The sequence below is a fragment of the Vicugna pacos genome, chromosome 3 (genome assembly GCF_048564905.1).
Source record: "Vicugna pacos chromosome 3, VicPac4, whole genome shotgun sequence".
Classification (NCBI taxonomy): domain Eukaryota; kingdom Metazoa; phylum Chordata; class Mammalia; order Artiodactyla; family Camelidae; genus Vicugna; species Vicugna pacos.
In genome coordinates, this window is record NC_132989.1 from 79455777 (window position 1) to 79476974 (window position 21198).

General features: G+C 33.0%; 1 protein-coding gene across 3 annotated transcripts in view; it reads right to left on the reverse strand.

Annotated features, from left to right (window-relative positions):
* Positions 1-21198, reverse strand: part of KIF2A (kinesin family member 2A) — a 67331-nt gene that overhangs the window by 24985 nt on the left and 21148 nt on the right. For all 3 annotated transcript variants that reach the window (XM_072958611.1, XM_072958610.1, XM_072958609.1), the window contains exons 2-4: positions 3209-3303; positions 2699-2818; positions 871-925 (exon numbers count right to left, since the gene is read on the reverse strand). In XM_072958611.1, the coding sequence (XP_072814712.1) occupies positions 871-925; positions 2699-2818; positions 3209-3286 (253 nt within the window). In that variant the 5' untranslated portion in view covers positions 3287-3303. The remainder of the gene's footprint in view (positions 1-870; positions 926-2698; positions 2819-3208; positions 3304-21198) is intronic.

Genomic DNA, 21198 nt, shown 5'->3' on the forward strand with positions numbered 1-21198 from the left:
AGTGTGCAAAATATGTATTTTATATGCATTCTCATTTTTTAAAACTTACACAATTCAGAAATACAGAAAGTAAAAACTTAAGTCCTTCAACCCTCCCTGTATTCCAAATTCCACTCTTTGCTCCTCAAATATGCAAATCCTGAATGGAGAATTTCCCACTATGAAAGTTACAAAAGTCTATAAAGGAATATTAAGTTAAATATAAACATCACATTTTACAAAGAAATATAAATTTTCACAAGGCTCAAAGGATAGTGCTTCAAGTGCTGGATTCTCCCTCTACCTTCAATCTCTTCTCCAATACCTATGCCCGTCCTGTCTCACCATCCATACATGCAGAGAAACATCACTATTAGGAAGGACCATTCTGAATTGCTGAATAGTAGAAAAGAAATTAACTACACTTTATATCACCCAGCTGAAAACATATGAGAGACCTGCAATTAACTACAATTTATACCTGGTTCAACTTGTCTTCAGCTAACTCCAAAGTAACCCATGACCCTTTCTGAAAATCTGTCAGCCAGAAAATCATGTAAAAATGTCACAATGATTAAATTTACCCTTTTGAAATCAATTAACGGACTTCCTCCCCATTCCTTTCTTTCTCATAATATTCTCTTCAAATCTGAAAAATTACTGGTTAAATAGGATGAATTAAAATTGCACATATCATGCAATTTCATATTCATCACATACCTTTATAAATCATTTTTTGATATCACTGACACTGTTGTGTTGGGAAATCAATATACCAATCTTAAAATTAGCCATGTAAAGTTTAAATAAATAATGTCGAGGCTAATGTTTACTTTTGATTCACCTTGTCAGGGCCGTAGGCAAAATTAATAGGTAAATTTTTATTTTTACCTCTATTATCTCTTGGAGGAGGATCATTCTTAACAGAAGCCACAGTCCGTCGATTCTACAAAACAGAAAATGTTCATTTCACTTTCTCTCTTTACTCCTCATATATATATGTCTATCATAATCAGCTTTTTTTAATTAAACAAAAAGTAGTTAGACACACAATAATATAAAACTAAATAGAAAAGAAGGAAAAAATAAATGGAAAAAAAGTGTAAATAATCTTCTATGAATTACCAGTAATGCAATCAATATCTAACTTTCTTTCTATGAGTATCCTACCACTGCCCCAAAATATTCAGGAATTAATATGAACAGGCACTGCTCTAAGAACTTTAACCAGGCATCGTTCTAAGGACTGTATTAATACATTTAATCTTCACAACAATGTTATGAGATCATTGTTATTGTTACGCTGGTTTCATAGATGAGGAAACTGAAGCAGAGAGGTTAAGTAATTCCATTAAAGTGTATGTTTTTTAATCATCATACTATCCTGCCAAAACCATAATTTCATCTTTGAATGTCGAAGGTAATTAATAAAATACTAGTTTTAGACAACTTACAGCCCATTTTAACTGAAACATCAAACTACTATAAAATGCACACTGTCAGGTTTATTAAAAGGTTTCATTAGACTTTCAAAGACTTCAACACAGCATAGATTAAGACAGCAAATTTTTGGTCCTATTATTTATTTACCAAGACTTCATTTTATTCAAAAAAAAGGTATTAAGAAGGGAGGGTAAAGCTCAGTGGTAGAGTATGTGCTTTAGCACACACGAGGTTCTGGGTTCAATTCCCAGTACCTCCATTAAATATAAATAAATATAAATAATAAATAAATAAATCTAATTACCCTCCTCCCAAAAAACTTTTTTAAAAAAGACAGCAAATAATACAATGGTTCTCAATGCTAACTGCACATTCAAATCAGATGGATATTATTAAAAAGATATTCTAGGGCTTCCCTTTAGAGAAAATAAAACTGAATGCTTGGGAGTGGGCCTAGGAATCAGTATTATAAAAAATTCCCCAAGTGATTCTAATGCACAGCAGAAGTTTTTAATGATAACCAAGAAAGATAAACTGCGAAGATCCTTCAAGGTTGAAAAGCCAAATATGAAAAACAGTCCGTTTACAAGTATTAATGAATGATCTTTCTAAGCAGTGACTCTCAATATGCTGAAATTAAATGAATCGAAAATCTACTCTAAGTTCATATGCTTGGTTTAAAAAGCAGAATGTTTTGTTAATATTGTTGAGTTTCTACCATGTTATATTTAAATGCTTATGTATGTCTTTCCTGTAAGATAACAAATTCCTATAGGACTATAGTCATGTCACATTTATTTTTTTAGAAGATAAAAACAATGTAGAGGAATTTCTGAATACAAAAAAACTACAGACTTAACTTTGAGGGACTACTTGATTTAAAAAGAATTGTATTTTGATACAAAGTTTTAACAGTGAGACATTTTGATAGAAAAAAACAGGAATTATCTTTTAAAATAATAAAAATAACATGCCTTCCAAGTTATATGGATTCATTCAATAAATACTAATAAGCAAAATGGCTTTGACCCATGTCTCCTAAGAAACTTAGTCTCAGAAAACAATCCTGATCAGGCATGTAATTTCTAAGATCTTACCTAATGTCAAAACTATAAACTAGACAACTTTCAATCCTTGAAAGTATGTGTAGATGGCAGAAAGAATTAAGGGTTTTTAAAAAAAAAACAAACTAATACATAAACATATTCTTCACAGCCTGTCCATTTCAAACCAAAATACACACACACAAACCCTGCTCTGAATTTGCATCACTAACCTTTACAATTTTGTTTACTTTGGCTGAAGATGTTGGAGGTGGGGGTGTTTCTGGACTGGGTTCAATTTCTTCATCAGGTACAAGGTCAGGGTTAAGTGAAAAGATGCTTTCCAGGTCAATCTGTTTTTAAAGATGCATATATTTTGAGAGCACATTTTGACAATTAACCTTTCATTTTTCAATTAAATGTATGTTGTTTATGAAATGTTAAACAATTTCAGCCTAATGAGTGATATTATCTTGAAAATTAGATTATCTAGAATTATAACCCACATATATTTTAAAGAATCTCCCTTAAGGTACAACTTTGCAATCTAGATTGTATGTTCAATCACATAAGATATGCAGGAGGAAATCTACCTTTGAGAGAAATTTTTTAATCATCTGAAAGTTTTTCAAGGAATGATAAGGAATACATGCTCTATATTAAAATTATTTACTTTCTATTTTGTTCTATATTCAAAATCTTGATTATAAGATTAGAAATAAAATTTAACCTAGTGATCATACCTCTTTGCCTTTTGTATCTCCATTTTCTATCCATTCAACAGTTACACTTTCATTGTCTTCATTTAAAGATGTTACCATTGCTTGATGTATTCGGCCTAAATGGGAATAAAATATACACTTATAAAATACCACGAATTACGGTGTTCCTAAACTCTGTCAAAAAACAATTTTATAATTTACAAACTTAAAAGACTATGATACTACTTTTCTTACAAGAGACTTCCACAGATTCTCAGGATTACGGAACACACCTTTGCCTATGGAAACATACATCAATTTGCCACTTGTCAAGACCAGGAACTCAAGAAATTGGATTAGACTGAAAATTTTATTTTCAGCATACATGAAAAGTGGTTAAACAGTGGCATGGAATGCCTGAAATTTTGTACTATTAAAACAATTCTAATCCTTAGAAAGCTTTTCTGAGCCAATACTAATTCTGGAAAACACAACAAAAATTCATAAAGCATTTTTTAATACTATACTGATATAAAATACTTTTTTCTTAAATTTCACTAGCACATAATGTACAAATTGATGATATTGTTTTAAAATTAAGGAAAGGATTCTGAGTTCAAGAAGTCTGGGAAACACTAGTCTAAAATGTTCTTTTTCTTCATGTTGCCTATTCAAATCCATTCTACCCCTTACTTTCTCTGACGATTCCAGTATTTACCGTCTATAGAGAGAAGACGTTATATATATCTTAAACTTTTCTCTCTCCTAATAGACTATGGATCTTACCTGCTAATAACTATAGATATAAATAATTACTATACATTTTTACATAACATTCCATTATTTTTTTTTATTGAAGTATAGTCAGTTATGTGTCAATTTCTGGTACACAGCACAATGTTCCAGTCATGCATATACATACCATATATTCGTTTTCATATTCTTTTTCATTAACGGTTATTATCAGATATTGTATTCTAAGTGACCACCAATAGGTTATCTGCAACTTTTTACTACTATAAACACTGCAATAAATACTACTGCACATTTTTATTATGCACTTGTTATCAAGCATCATTTGTCTCTGAGACAAATTCCTAGAAGTAGATCAACAGGTTTACACACACACACACATACATCCCATACACAAGTATAGGTATATGCATGTGTGTGTACCTATATATGTGTGTGTGTATATATATATATATATATTTTAACTTATTTCATCTGTTTTCATCTTACCTACCCATTTGATTACTAGCCAAGTAAGGATGGACTATTCATTATATATCTGCACTTTCAATATTATCTAATAAAATGCTAAGCATATGGAATTTTCATATATATTTCCTAAATGAAATACACAAGGCATTTATAATTTATCTTAGAATAATTTATAGTTCTTTAAATATCTTTTAAAAAAGACATAATATATAAAACAAAGAATATTATAATAACAAAGCATATAATATCTTTAAAGAAAATATGAATACTAATAATTTTCTAAGTATTTATGTATGAACTTACTATCACTACGTTTCCATATGGGCTCATATAAAATTTGAATAAATAAATAATCTTGTTAAAAATTCAAATACTGAAGATTTAAGTACATACTCTCAAGCAACATACTGATGCTCCTTTAAAAACTGAATATATACTGGCAATCTTTCCATGACAGCATTAAAGCCTGACATTAATTTTAACAACTGCATAGCATACCATAAAAGGAATGCATCACAGTTTATTCCTTTACCACGAGTAATTTGTTTCCAAATGTTTGCCATTAAAAGATGTTGTTCTTTGTTATCTGTACATACGTTTGAATGTTTTCATAAATAAAACTGTTGAAGGCAGAATGGGTCAAAGAAATTGAAATTTTGATAGATACTTGAAAACTGCCTTCCATTTATATTCCCACCAACAATGGGACCTATTTCTCCATATCTTCACCAAAACTGAGCATTAATTGAAATATTTTTCCAATATGATAAGCCATACCCTTATTTAAGTTACTACTTTTTTAATATAGGTCAAAGACCAGCTCATTGGTTCATTTAATATAACATACCTATGAAGTAGGTATCTTCCTTTATAAAATGAGAAAACTGAAGCTCACCATTACACAGCTAATAACTAGCACGGATTTTAACCTTAGATGCAAAAGCACATGCTATTACCACTACGCTTCTCAACTCCCCTAAATTAAGCTGATGAAGAAGTGTGTGTGGCTTAAATTCCAAATGTCCCTGTAAAAATGTATAAACCATAATAGCATAGAGTCTTAACCCTCATTATGCACCAGAAACTCCTAAGGAGCTTTTACAAAATAAAATGATGACACCTCCAGATAATGTGTTGGTTCTTAGTGTTTTCACTGCAATCACCTTGGTGTAAGCCATCAATGCCTTGATCTTGCATTACTGCGATTCTCTGCCAAGTAGTCTGCTTCTACCCTACCTGCCATACTGTCGAGTCTCCATAGAACAACCTAAACATTCTTGATAAAAACTAAGTCAGATTACACTACTCCTTTGCTCAAAATCTTCCAGTGTCTCCCCATCTCACACAAAATAAAAGCCAAAGTCTTTCCAACGGTCTTTTAATGACCTATATAACAAAGTCCTATATATCTGACCCCTCATTACCTGTGACCTTATTTATCCTTCCTTGACTATGGTAATTCTCAATTTTACTGACTGATCCCTACCTCATGCAATACTCTTCCTCCCCCAAAAAAGTTCTAAGTGGGTCAAGGACTGAAATGTGAAAGACAAATATAAAAGCAACTGAGTAAATAGTGGTGCCATTTACTCAGATAAACGGACATTAGAGGAGAAGCAGGTGTTGAGGATGGAGGGAAATGATGAGCTGGAAAATACTGGCAGGATTCAAGGGAGAGGCTTAAAAAAGGGAAATTAGATAATGCTCACTGAAATCTGATTTGAACAGAAATTAGGTAAATAACCTGTACAAACAGTATCAGCTGGGTCCTCTGGGAAGCAGATGTTGAGACAGTTAGGAGAACAAGAGGTTTACTGTGAGAGATAAAAGGAGGAAGAAACAGGACTGGGCATGGAAAACTTTCAGACCACAATACAGATCTGAAGTCTGTGAAGGAAAGGAAATACAAAGCAGGACTGAGCAGAGAAAGCCTCAGACCTCGATGTAGATCTGACAGCTTGGCCAACAAATCAGGGAGTTCCAGAGCAAAGATGCCCATTAGAGGAGGCCCACACTGGGCCAAAGTGGAAATACCCTAGAACTCACACCATGCTCAGTCACTGGCTGGAGGTTTCTCAGGAAATGCAAAGCCTCAGCTCAAAAGCACTCCCTGAAGCAGAAGTTTTTTCTCAAAGTGAGATCTAAGCAGTGTGTATATATATTGTTGCCATAGGATATGAATAAGCCAGAGACTGAGTTTAATTGGTAATGAAAGTGGAGAGTGGACTCCATAGAGTTATGAGCTTCCCAGCTATTCACCAACACAACCTAAGAGGAGCCACCACTGCTTGCATCAAGCCCCAAATTTATCACCATCTCCATAAAATGAATAGTGAGACTGAGATCCAGCAGCCACTCTTTTTCCACCTCACCACCCTTAGTAGCTTCACAACAGTAATACCCACTAGTGGGGACAAGAACATTATTACAACAAAGGTTTTGGGGAAAGTGAAGTGGTTTAATATAAGACATTGATATGATTTCATCAATAGGAAACGACACAAGGAAGATTTATTTGAACACCAGACTACCATAAACAATAACTTCTAGCAAGAAATGGAGAGGCTGTGGTTGATGTTGTTGAAGAAGGGTATAAAAAAAGGTCCCCATGCAACTCCTAACAGAAATACCACAATAATTAGAATGGGGAAAAGCACGTTCATGTTCCAAAAGGTAAGATCAACACCACCATTTCTACTGTCAGGCATCTACCACAATATTCTAACGTTCCTAAGGAGGGATAAGTGACTTAGTATACTGATAACTACACATGTGAGAAGAGACTCATATCAGTGGGACTAAATCTGTATTAGGACTATAGGTCATGATTTCACATAGACTTTAATCTCTAAAGGCTTGGAAAGATCAGCAAAGAAGATAAAGAAATCAAGGAGGTAACACCTGGTATCAGCAGTCTTCTTAACACTGGTACCTCTACAACTTCCATTACCAATGCAGACACCCAGAAAGCCTTAAACCACAAGTTAGCAGAGTCAAAATCACATGATCTATCAGCTGATCAGTTTTAGTGAAGACTAAACGCTACAGGTTTAGTAGGGCAGGACTGAGAAAATGTTAGCTTCTCTTTATCAGAGTCCAGTTTACTCATCCAACAAGAAATAAATGTGAAATTCCAGCAAAAAAATGAATAAAGGCTGGAAGTGAATGAACGAATGAAGTCTTAAGTGTTTGCTTTTTGCCAGTGGATCAGGTAACTAGAAATATCTGCAGTACTTATTTAGCATGTTTTTTTTAAACTATTTTTACCAAAAGATGTTTCTAAAAAATAATCTCTAAGACTCAATTTTCCTAATATGCCTTCAAAACTTTTTATTTGTTTTACACATGGTTCAGTTGAGATACAAATACCTCATTTTAAATTGTAAAAATTTATAATTTGATTATTTTCAGAAGTCAAATAGCAGTCACCTATTAACAAAGGAGTTACATAATAGAATAAAAAGGGAAAGATATATGAGATTTTTCAAAGGTAAAAAAATCATGATTGATAAACACCACAGAGGTATATAATAAGAAAATTCTGAGCCTGGATGACTGAGAAAACAATGCCACTAGTGGGAGAGTGAGGTACTTTATCCTAAGTCAGTTGTTAATAGTAATCATGCCCTGGTGTTAATAAGACAACCTACAGATACAGAATTATAGCTCAAGAGACAAATTAGGATTGGGTTCCTGTGACAATCTTCTCACATGACCCTCCAACCATCCCATTTTTCCAGTTTGAGAAAATTCCTGTACTCCATCCTAATTCACTATCCTTTGACTCTCTAATCTCATTGACTTGATTATGAATTATATTGTACACACATACACATTTAAAAAAATAAAAGAGCAAACACCTGTGTATTTACCATAAGCCAGGTTAAAAAACAATACCTTTGAAACCCTGTATATCTACCTCCCTAAATGAATCTGCCTCTCTCCCTCCCTTTTTCCCCTCCACCAGAAGTAACCACTACCCCATATTTGAGATAATCATACTGTGACTTTTCTTCAGTTCTATCACTTATAAATGTAACACACAAGAAATCTAAAGTTTGCCTATTTTTAAAACTGTACATAAATGGATACTTTTAAGACTTCTTTCAAGGGTTGGGAAGGGACAGACTGGGATTTCAAAATGTAGAATAGATAAACAAGATTGTACTGTATAGCACAGGGAAATACATACAGGATTTTGTGGTGGCTCACAGAGAAAGAGAATACGACAATGAATGTATGTATGTGCATGTATAACTGAAAAACTGTGCTCTACACTGGAATGTGACACAACATTGACTATAACTCAATAAAAAATGTTTAAATAAATTTAAAAAAGATTTCTTTCTTGTTGCACGACACTATTTTATGTTGCTGTATATTAACCATAGTTCACTCATTTTCACTACCTATGTCAAAATTTATTCTATTGTTGATAGACATTTGCTTTTGCTTCTCTGTTAGGAACAATGGTGCTATAAGGCATTCTTATACATGGGTACTGATAAAAATACAGAAATGTTTCTGGGATATACAGTAAGAGAAGAAATTAATGGTATGGGCATATCTAACTATTCTAGTTAGTATTACAATGTTTCCTATACTGGCTACCTGTAAAGATCTGTAATCCCACTAGCAATTACTTCATATCCACAATAATACTTAATATTTGCCAAATTTAATGTGTCCTACTGTGGTTCTAATTTGACTTAATGAAGTTATGCCTATTTCGTGTATTTTGGCCATTCGGATGTTTGTCTTTTTCCTGTTTGTTTATTACTTCTCTACAGAAATTCCCTTTATATCCTTGGTAACAACCGTCTATTAAATGTGTTACAAATACTTTCTCCAAAATTGTGGCTTATCTTTTCACTTTTTTTTATGATGTATTTGATGAATTAGTTTTTAATTTTAATGTAGTCTAATATATATGTTTTTCAATTATGGCTTTTTATGTCATAAAATTCTTTCTGAGACTCAGGTCATTAAGACAGTTTCTTACATTTTCTTCTAAAGTTTTAAAGCCTTTTATATTCAGGACCGTAAACCACTGTCATTTCAATCTTTGGGTATGGTAACACAATTACCATTTTTCCTCATGGAAAACAAATTGTTTCAGCGCCATTTCCTGAAAAGCCCTCCCTTCTACTTATCTGCAATACCACCTGTCAAACTTCAAGCATACACACATGAGCCTATTTCTTTATACTTGAACCAAAACTACAGTGTCTATTATTATTATAGCTTTGCAATAAGTCTTGCTATCTGGTAAAAGAAGTCTTCCTGCCTTATTGTTCTTTAAGTTTGTTTGATCTTAGCCTTTTGCATATCTGTATAAATTTTAGAATCAGCTTGTCAAATTCCAAAAATTAAATAAATTAACAATAAAAAAAATCCACCTGTTAGGATTCTGAATAGAGTTGCACTGAATATTTTGTTTATATTTTTACATCATTGATCAAGAGTAATGACTGGCCAGCAGGTCTTTTTGTTTGTTTTCTCATACAAACTTTACTCTGGAATAGTTAGTGTAAAAGTAGAATTATTTGAACCTCGAGTGTTTGTTACATGCTGGTTAAAACCATCTTGGTTTAGTGTTTTATTCGTGAGAAGATTCAATTTCCTTAATTATAAGATTACAGTAATCTTGTAATTATATTATAGTTTACTATCCCTGCCTGCTTTGATAATTATATTTTTCTAGGAGATTTATATTGAATTTTCACATTTTGGGCATAAACATGTTCATAATTATGTAGAATGCCTGTGGCACCTATAATGATAATCACTTTTTATCTCCAATTTTTCAACTTTTTTCCTTGATAAATATCACCTGAGATTTGTCAAGTTTGTCTTTTCTAAGAACATTTGGTTTTGTTCAGTGCCTTTATTATATGATATTAAATAATGAATGCTCTTAGTCATTATTTCTTTCTTTCAACTGACTTTGGTCATATCTTGCTGGTTCTCTTAAATTCTTCAGGTGGATGCTTATTTACCTCATTCATCTTTATCCGTTCTTCTTTCCTTATAAGCAAGCAATTAAAGCTACACACTTCTAAGAACAGCTTTAGCAGCATCTTAAAATTTTTCATGTGTAGTATTTTTTTGTTACTGTTCAGTTCAGACTATTTTCTAATTTTATGATTCTCTGAATCTAGGTGTCCTGTTTATGATTTCTAAACGTGAGCTATATGACCAAGCAGAACGGATAAAGCCACAAATAATTGATATGACTTCCCCAGTGCATGGTGGCTGAGTACTACCCCTGTATTTCTACCTTAATTACACTGACTGCCTCCCTTGGAGAAAAATTTCCTATAAACTTAGCTCCACGGAGCAAACCAGCAGAAATTTTATTAACATCTTAAAAAAGGGGAGCCACTCAAGTCTTTGTCTTTAAACAGTGAATCTGACTCTGATTCTTTTTTTTTAGGCCCCTATAATTCTTCAGGAGTCAAACTTTTGCCATCTTTGCCTGCTCAGCTCCACCTATTCCTTACTATTTGTGATCCATTCCTGTTTCATGGTGATTTTGTTCTGGAGCTCAGCTATGCCTTTTTGAAGGTTTTCTCTTATATATCTGGGGCAGATGGATGTCAGTACATGAACTCTACTGTAGTATTTTGACCAGAAGCACTGATCCACCTATAAGTCATACATCATACTCACAGAAAATGGCAGTCAGATTTGAAAACTGTAAGTTCACACTATTACATAAAGTCAACATTGCTATATAAATTAATTATAACTATTACAGTTTCAAAACTATGATTCTTTAAAAATTAAAAATGTAGAGACAGATTTAAAAGTTTCCAGCTTTATTTTAATTTATCTTTACAGTGCAGAAAATGTTATCTGTGGAGAGTGAAGTGAAAAAATAGTTGCAAAGAGTTTTGTAAAGTACAGGCAAATTCTGCAGGATGTCTCCCCAGCTATCTTCCCAGTAGAACATCTCTTGGTTTTTAATACTCAAACTTCATAGAACTTATTTTTCAATGTAAGGTATTTTGGCCATTGTTTAAATAGGGAAAGATTTATATTTGTATATGCTAAAACTCAATTTGCACTTTAAACAACAGAGTACTGAGTTGCATTCCAAATTTAACTGATAGATGGTCAGAATCACAATTAAAAAGCATGCCAAATATCTAAGTGATACAAAACATAGGCATCATACTCATTGTGAGCTACTTTCTGATACTGTATACTTGTCCTGAATGTATTCCACAGCCTTCATATTTATTTAGTCCTTATTTTGCCAAGTGTTGAATGAGTTCCAAAATAATTAAGAAAATGCTGAAAGAAAATATTGGGGATGGGCAAAAAACAATCAGAATGAAAGAAAAAAGATTTTACTGCATATGAAATGAATTTGTTATCCTTAGTTACTGTTTGTTAAACATGATAGTATTTTACTCTATGCAGGTGATCCTAGTGTCAGTTTCACATTTTGAAATTAGGGAGTTTCGGGTGATTAACATTGCAATTTTTTTTTTAATTTAAAATATAGGCAAATAGGCTCCCTGTCAACATTTTCACACACAACATGTGATTTTTTAGGAACAGATTACTGATCTTGGTGGTAGATGATTATATTGTTTAAAAACAGGATCCCTTTAGTTTCTGCTATTGAGAACAAATAGATTTAAAAAAAATCAGTCTATATTTGACCATTTTCAACCTGAAAAATGGCAATTTCATATAGTTAAACCTAAAAAAACAGAAATTTCACCCCAAATTGAGATGTCAGGATAATTTATAATACCTATCAAATCAAATACTATAAATACATAAAATATTTTGAAATCATAATCTGTATTTCAAAGCCATTTATGTTTAGTTCATTTTAAGAAATATCTTTACATCATGTTAAGCCTCAACTTTTTGTTACAGTGAAATCAAAGGGAAAATAGTTCAGATCTCAACCTTTAAAAATCTGTTAGTAAATACTAAGACAAATGATTTTTTAAAAAGAAAAAAATACCCACAAATAACTGCCGCAGTAAACAAAAATAACAAATATATAGATTCTGTATTTCAGGGCTTTCTAATCTTTAAAATTTAAGATGGTTACTTATGATTGCTATTGGGGCTACTAAAGATGCCATAAAATCTCATATATTTATTTAGCTGTCAAAAACAAGTCTTACATGTTGACAATCGCCTTTTGGTCTCTGAAAACAGAATCCTATTATATGTTTCCCAGTTCACAGCTGAAATTCACAGCAGCTGTGAGGCTAGGAAATGCCAGCAACCAATTAGGCTGGCATAAACCTTGTCTAGCATATAAAGTATAATTTGGTTGCTAATGCAGAAGGCGAGAACCAAAATAAAACATCCAAGAATACTAATAAAATATACTTACATGTATTTTAAAGTCTGAATATTCAAAATGCTAACAAATACATGTATATAATGAAAAGAATATGGTTGTAGAACATAAGGAAAAAATATGAAAAAATGGCAATCAATTATTTTCATTCAGACTCATGCTGTTTTTAAAAAGGTTGCAGCTGTTTGCGACATACCTAGGATAACAAATTCCATGTTTTTTTTCCTATTTCTAATTACCCTAATCAGAGTTGAGGTATACATGAGCATATATCGGACGAGCCTTCCTAAAAAGTAAACATTTCTATCAGTTCCTCTTCAGCTGTTTCTATTAAATTTTCTTTTCATCTTTCTAACAACAGTAAGACCTAAGCAAAAATTTCAAAATTGAAACATGTAAGAACAACACAACTAAAATGATGAGTGAAAATAAAACTTGAATTATAAGATTATTTATAATGGTGATTTGCAAACCCTTAGAAGTTAACATCTCTGTTTAAAGTTTAAGTTTAAAAGCATGTCAGAGATCAATGCTTAATAAATATATTAGCTAAAAATATTTAAATCTTTTTACACGCTTTGAAAAAAATAGTAGTTATTGATCATTCACATGCATATAGCCATGTAATGAAAACTAATATAACAATCTAGCTTATATGTTAATAAATCAAAATATACAGTTCTCTAGGGTATCTATTCTTGATAAAACGTCTAGTAACCTCCTCAGTTTTCAATCAGAATACTATTGCATAATTTGAAAGGCTTCTTATGCACTTTTTTTTGCAAGCAGGGACTAAGAGGAAAAGCAAGTATAAATATCCATACTCAAATAAATATTACTCTGAATTATAAAATATTGCACATTCAGAACAAGTTCTTGGGAGAATGATGTTGTTTCCAGAGGATAAAATACATATGCTTGCTTAATTCAAAGCAACTGGTAAATAAATCTCTGAAAGAAGCACTTTATTCCGAAGTCACTTCCTACCGGAAGAGAATCCTGGTAAGTTTTCTTAAAACATACTGATCTCAAAACTTTTGCAACTTCGTATCACACAACTGATTAAAATCTGTCTTAAGTTTCTTATTATTTCTTAAATTTTATATAAAACATTGATTTCAGTAAAATAAATCAACTGTATACATTGTTATAAGAACCAGTGCCAGTGTAGAATGCAAATTTGAGTGCATCTTTCCAAGTAGAGTCATAGAAAACATGTTATGTTAATTAACTTTTGTTGTCTAAAGAGGTTTGTTTTGAAGCTATGTTTTAAAAGAGCTACAATTCCTTTCTTCAACTTATTAAAAGGACGCTCCTTTAGGAACATGGAGACATTCTAACGGGAAAATAAAGATTTCCAAAATGCTGCCTTAAAGTAGAAAGACTAAATATGACAATCAGAGGATGTTACTAAGAGCAATATTTAGAAAATGAAAAACACACACACAGTAATATTCATACATTATTTCTTTTCTTGCCAACAACCTCAAAGCAGTTTATAATTTATTATTTATATTCTCTCCAACAGTAAATGTCAATCTGTTCCTAGATGCCAACGACCAGTAAATGAGGACAGAAAAGTATCTGGTGATTTGTTGGAGGTAATTATAGCAGATTCAGTAGAAGTCAAATTCCCAAACTCTGATATCCAGGTTTTGTTAGCTAATTGAAGCAATGATGAAAAGAATCCTTAATGAGGACTACGTAAGCGTCACACCTTCTTCAATAGCTTTGGTGGAACAAGGAGCCATTAGAGAAGGGCACAAATAATGCCTCAGCTGACACTGGTAACAGTGCTGTTGCTGTTTAGTAAATCTCTGGGGAATATGACTTTGCCAAACATAGAGACCTTTTTGTTTTGGTTTATCACATTTAAGATGTTACTGTTTATAACTAAATTAAAAAGTTCTAGCATTTCCTTTCTTAAGACTTTAAACACAAAGCTGGAATTTTGACACTAGAAGAGAAAAACAGGAATGGTACAGCTAAGAATGTTCATAAAGACAATACAACTTAAAAAATGGGACAATGTCATTGATATTGTAAACAAACTACAAATTCTCAAATTCTTACCTCATTTGTCCACTGTTTTGAAAAGGGATGTGAAAATTCAATACTGCTCAGTTTTTCTGGGCTGACAGTGAAATTTCAGAACTTGCTGGGATTTTATAGAGATGACTGAACCACACTACACATTAACAATCTGGGTAACGTTATCATTTAGAAGGGCCCGTTGTAAATTATATTTGAGAATTTCTATCCTTATTTACCCACAAAGGTAATAAGAAAAATGTTATAAAAGGGCCATGATCCCATTAAAAAGTATTAAATCACTATACTTTCCTGATACTACTCTGCATATTTGGGGCTGGGGAAAGAAAGTATTCAAGTATCCAAAGCCACTGGTAAAGGGAACATAAAAACTGAATATCTAAAATCATCATACGTTATATAATTAGGATTCTAGTTGAAACAGTGAAAATGTAAACAAACCTTACAAAAGAGCATTAAAAAACTTCATAAAGTTTATTAACTAGCTAAAATTTAATAATTAAATCTCAAAACATTTTAATTAAAACGACATTTTTCTGGGTGACAGAACATCCAAAATATATCTTTATTCATTAGTTTAACAATAAAAGATTTGCTGTCTAGAATACCAGAGTTTGACAAGTGGTGGTGCTAAAATAACACGTTGCTGATAGTCCAAAGTTTTTTAGGACATGTGCTCCCAAAGGAAGCACTAATCCAAAGTTTTGAAGAACTGCTTTTCACAGACATTCTGCTGCATATATTGAGTAATGCTATCTAATTGCTCCCTGGCTTAAATTCTTATATACTCAAAAGGGAATTCCATGCCAATACAGCTGCACTATTCTGTGACCTTTTCATAGCGACATGTCGTTATCATCTTCGCTTGTACTTAAATACATCCTAACAAGAGCTAGGGATATTTTGGAATGTTTTTCAACAGTTAACAGCAGTAACCCAGGCAATGTAGACTTATAGATATATTTTTTCCATCCTTCTATTTTCAAGCTTTCTATATTCATATGTTTTGGGCATGGTCTTATACATTCACTTATTAACAAAATTTAAACATAACTCAGAAAGTTGCCAAAAACACTATAAAATATTCAGCCATCCCTATTAGTTTTTACCTACCTTCCTTTCACTAGGGAATTTAAGGCCTAAATTCAGGTGACTGAGTGTAATAAGTGTTTTGCAGATGTGCTAACGTGAATACTAAGCAGACTGGAAACTTCAGAATCTTTCAGAAAAAAAAACTCTCACGGATAAAAAGAGGCTAAGCAAACTGAATATTTTACCATGAGATGACAGTACTGTAAAACACTTATAAGACAAACTTGCTACTGTCTATAGAAACAGCAGTATATGCCAACAGTAATAAGAAAAAGTACCTGGTATTGAAAACCTAGCCTGTCTACCTTTCCTATCTTCCAGGATAATGGGAAAGAAAAGCTTTTCTTAAAACCTTAAAGAATGTTATAAACACAATGTAAGTGATTTTCAAAAACACAAATCTCAAAAAAGTATCTTGTCACCAGAAAAGGTAGAATATGGGAAATGCCTATCCAAGCCAAATAATAATGATACATACATCTAAACATGAAAAATAAAACTGCTACAGACAAAAATGGAATTTTTATGGAAAATGCTGAGTCTTTATTAAACCATTCATCATTAAAAATGAACTTTAAAATAGTCACATTCTTTTTTTTTTTTAATGGAGGTACTGGGTATTAAACCTAGGACCTCATGCATGCCAAGCACATGCTCTACCACTGAGCTATATACTCCACCCTAATAATCACATTCTTAACTACAATACAAAATTCATTCCTTAATGCATTACTGTGTTGCTGTGGTCTTGAACAGCAGTCCAGATTCAGAGTACTTAACCCATAATTTCTTTGCTATGGATTAAACTGTGTCCCCCAACACTTGCCCCCCCCCCACCAAATTCCTATGTTGAAGTTCTAAACCCCAACTGCTTGAAGATACGGTCTTTGGAAGCTAATTAGGGCTAGATGAGGTCCTGAAGGTAGGGTCCTCATGATAGAATTTGTGACTTTGTGAAGGGGAAAAGGGAGATGTTCTCTCTCCACCATGTAAGGACACACTGAGAAGATGGCCACCTGCAAGACAGGAAGAAAGCTCTTACCAGGAATCCAAACAGCCAGCACCTTGATCTTGCAGCCTCCAGAAAGATAAGAAATAGATGTCTGTTGTTTAAGCCACTGGTCTATGGTATTTTGTTATAGCAGCCTGAGCAGACTAATATACCCTCTTTCAAATGGTTAAGAACATAATCAAGCAGTAAGAATATAAAGTAAGCCACATTCCCTGCCCCATGTGAAAATCTCAATCTTTGATTGTAATGTCACTACTTCTCCCAGGAATTTGTCATCACAAAAAATCTCTGCTCCACTCTACCTATGGAAGCCTATGATGGTAGTGCCTCTGAGCCAGGGAAATTTCTACTTTCAATGCTTGGCCAATCTGGATTAAGAGACTAGATAATCACTCCCTCAAACCTTTGTAACGATAAGGTAAAATGTGAAATAGCAAATTTGGTTTGGCTAGAGCAAAACATACACAAAGAAGAGTCACAGAAAGCACATAAACAAATATCCAGTATGTGTGGTATTAAAATCCCATGGGACAGTGTGATTAGGAATAAAGGCCTAAATCGGCTCTTTGGAAAGGGGGTAATAATGAAAAAAGGTTTGAAAAACTGATACAGATAGTATTTAAAGCAAAGAAAACAGGCGTGATCACCAAGAAAATGAGGGTAGAAGTCCTGGTCTTCAATGCACAGTCAGGGAGATGAGATACCAGCAAAGGATATTCAAGAAGTTGCCAGAGAAAAAGACAAAAATCAGAAGAGCAAAGTACTAAAAGTCAAGTGAAAAAGTTATTTTGAGGAAGAGAATGTGAATCAACTGCCAAATGCTATTAACAAATCAAGTAAAGGAAGATCAATGTCTAAAAGTAAAAGTGGGATCAAGAGTTTTTTTGCTTTTTGTTTTTCAGACAAGAGAAATAACAACATTCCAATATGCGGATGGAAATAATTCAGTGAAAAAGAAAATACTGATGTTACAGCACAAAGAGAGAACTGATGAAGTGGTAACTTTGGGCAGATGAAAGGGGATAGGATCCTCTGCACAAGTGGAGGAAACTGGCCTAAAATAGAAAGTTTATCCATGGCAAAATAAGGAAGGCAGATGGCTAAGTAAGAAAGGCAGTTACAGGCACAGATACTGGTCGCTGGATAGAGTACCAGTACCCAAGTACTGGATATTGAACCTAGGACCTCGTGCACGCCAAGAATACACTCTACCACTGAGCTATACTCCGCCCTAATAATCATATTCTTAACTACTATACAAAGTCTACCATGGTAGACTTGAAAAAGCTCTTTTCCGATTGCTCATATTTCTCAGTGATGAAATAGCAAGCAAGATCATCTACTGAGTGTGGGTGAGTAAATAAACACTAAGGATTTTATGACAAAAGTCAGCTAGGAAAGAGTGAATGGAGGTTTAAAACATATATAAGGGAGTGATCTGGGGTTTTGCCAATCAAGAGAGGGGGCAAGGGAGTTGAAGTTATATACATAAGGGAGTGCTTATAAGAAAGTAAATGAGGACATGAAGGGGAGAAAGGAATAATAAAAATAGTAGGATTATAAATCCTAGTGGGGTCAAAAGATTAGTGGAGTCAGGATACTACAAGGAATATGCTAGAAAGACAGGATGGTGACCAACAACCGGGATGCTTGAAACTGAAATTATGAAGATGTCAGGATATAGTGAGCTAAGGCCAAGGGCAAGACCACTGAAAGGAAGGAAAGAAATTCAAAGAACTGAGAGATTACGGTACTAGAAGGATCATCTACATATGAACGATGCAATTATCAAAAAAGATACGAATAGAGGAGTGAAAGAGGAGCAAAAGTCCTCAAGAAATTACGGAAGTTGGCAATGCCTATAATTTCTATCTTGGGAAACCAGGTATATGGTGCTTCCACTAACCAATATAAGGAATACAGGAAATATAGAAATGAGGAGATAAAGGCAACAAATTTCATTTTTGATGAGTTTAATTTGAAATACCAGCAGGAAATCCATGTGGTAATATCTAGAAGGCAGATCTGAAACCAAGGAGAAAGATTAGGTCATTTAAAAAAGGTTTTTATTTAAAAAAAACTTAACTCTTATGAAAATTAGCAAACATATAAATGACAAATACCTTTCATTCAGTTTAATTAATTTTAACACATAGCCAATCCTACTGTCACTCCTCCCACTACCATGACTGGATTATTCTGAAGCAAATCCCAGACATGACATCAACTCAACCATATTTATTTACTTCAGTATGTATGGAGATAAAGTTTTATGGGGTTTTCACATTCTCTGTTTTTAAAAAGAAATCCCTTCCTATAAATTCATTTTTCTTTTTTTCCTATGTTTTTGTATAGCTGGAAAGATTTTTAATAAATTGATCCACATGCATTGATCTGTTTTAATATTAAAGATATGATCATGAAAGAAACCAAACCAAAACAAATCACCTTCACCACAGTTCAAGTTTAAATTCAGTTTCCCACATGTATCTTTATGCTTGGTTTTGTGCTGTGCTTACTATGGTTCCTCTAAATCCCAGAGACATTGTATCACATATGCACACTTATACACATAATAGGCACCCTTCAACTCTGGTAACAAAGACAGCTGACTTCACTATTAGGATTCCAATATATTCCGAAGCCTTATTCATCTTGTATCAAAAAACCACAATGTCTGCTGACAAATGCTAAATCAATCTGCTCTCTATGTTAAAAGGTCAAGAGTGAGTGTTAGGATCAAGGAAGAACATACGTAAATATTTTAGGTAATAAAGGTCATGGAAAAGACTACAGAAGTAAAAAAAAAAAATCCCATAAAAGTAGATTACATCTTGAACTAGACAATGGTTTCTTAGATATAACAAAAGCACAGCAACAAAAGCAAAGATAGATAAATTGGACTTAATCAAAATTAAGACTTGTACTTCAAAGGATACTACTCAAAAAAAGAAAACCCATGCAATGGTAGAAAATATCTGCAAAGCATACAAGAAAGAAAAGTAAGGGAACGCTATTCAGCATATTTATAGAACTTTTACAACTCAGTAATGAAAAGATAAATAGACTAATTTTTCAAATAGACAAAGAATTTGAAGAGACATTTCTCTAAAGAAAATACACAAATGGCTAGTAAGTACATTCACACCTGTGAGAATAGCTATAATAAAAAAGACAGTAACAAATTTTATTACGGATGTGGAGAAGCTGGAACCCTCAAATATTACATCACTGGAGAGAGTGTAAAATGGTATAATCATGGAAAACAGTATGACAGTTCCTCGAAAAGTTAAGCATAGAGTTACCACATAACTCAGCCAATTCCACTCCTAGGTAGATATATACCCAAAAAACCAAAAAACGTATGCCTACATGGAAACTTGTAGATGGATGCTACTCATAACAGCAAAAAAACTGCAAACAATCCAAATGTCTATCAATTGACAAATGGATAAGTAAAATGGAACATTACTCGTAGAAAAGAACAGAATACTGAAACATGCTACAACATGGATAAACTGTGAGCATAGATTACGCTAAGTGAAAGAAGTTAGCCATTAAAGGTCACAGAGTGTACAATTCCACTTATATGTAATGTCCAGAACAGGCAAATCCATTGAAACAGAAAGTTTATTAGTAGATGCCAGGGACTGGAGTGAAGAGAAAATGCAGACTGCTAATGAATGAGTTTCTTTTTGGGGAGATAAAAATGTTCTGAAATTAGACAGTCATAACAGTCACACAACTCTGGGAATATACTTAATATCACTGAATTGTACACTTTAAAAAAGTGAATTTTTCCACCTGATTTTTTTCTTTACTGAAATATATGTGACATATAACATTGTATTAGTTTCAAAGGTACAACAAAATAATCTGTATATATTGTGAAATGATCACCACAATAAATTGACATCCATTACCACATACAGCTACAAATTTTTTCTTATGATGAGAACTTTTAAATCTACTGTCTTAACTTTCAAATATACAATACAGTATTAACAACTGCGTTCATCAAGTTGCATACATCCTGTGACATTTTATTTAATATGTTTGTAACTTTTAACCCCCTTTCTCTCATTTTGCCATCCTCCCATGCCTGCTGCTTCTGGTAACTACCAATCTGTTCTCTGTACCTGAGTCTGGTTTTTTGTTTTGTTTTTAGATTTCACATATAAGTGAGATCACGTAGTATTTGTTTTTCTCTGACTTACTTCAGTTAGCATAACACCCTCTGGGACCATCCATGTTGTCACAAGTGGCAAGATTTCATTCTTTTTAATACCTATATAATATTCCACTGCGTGTATACAT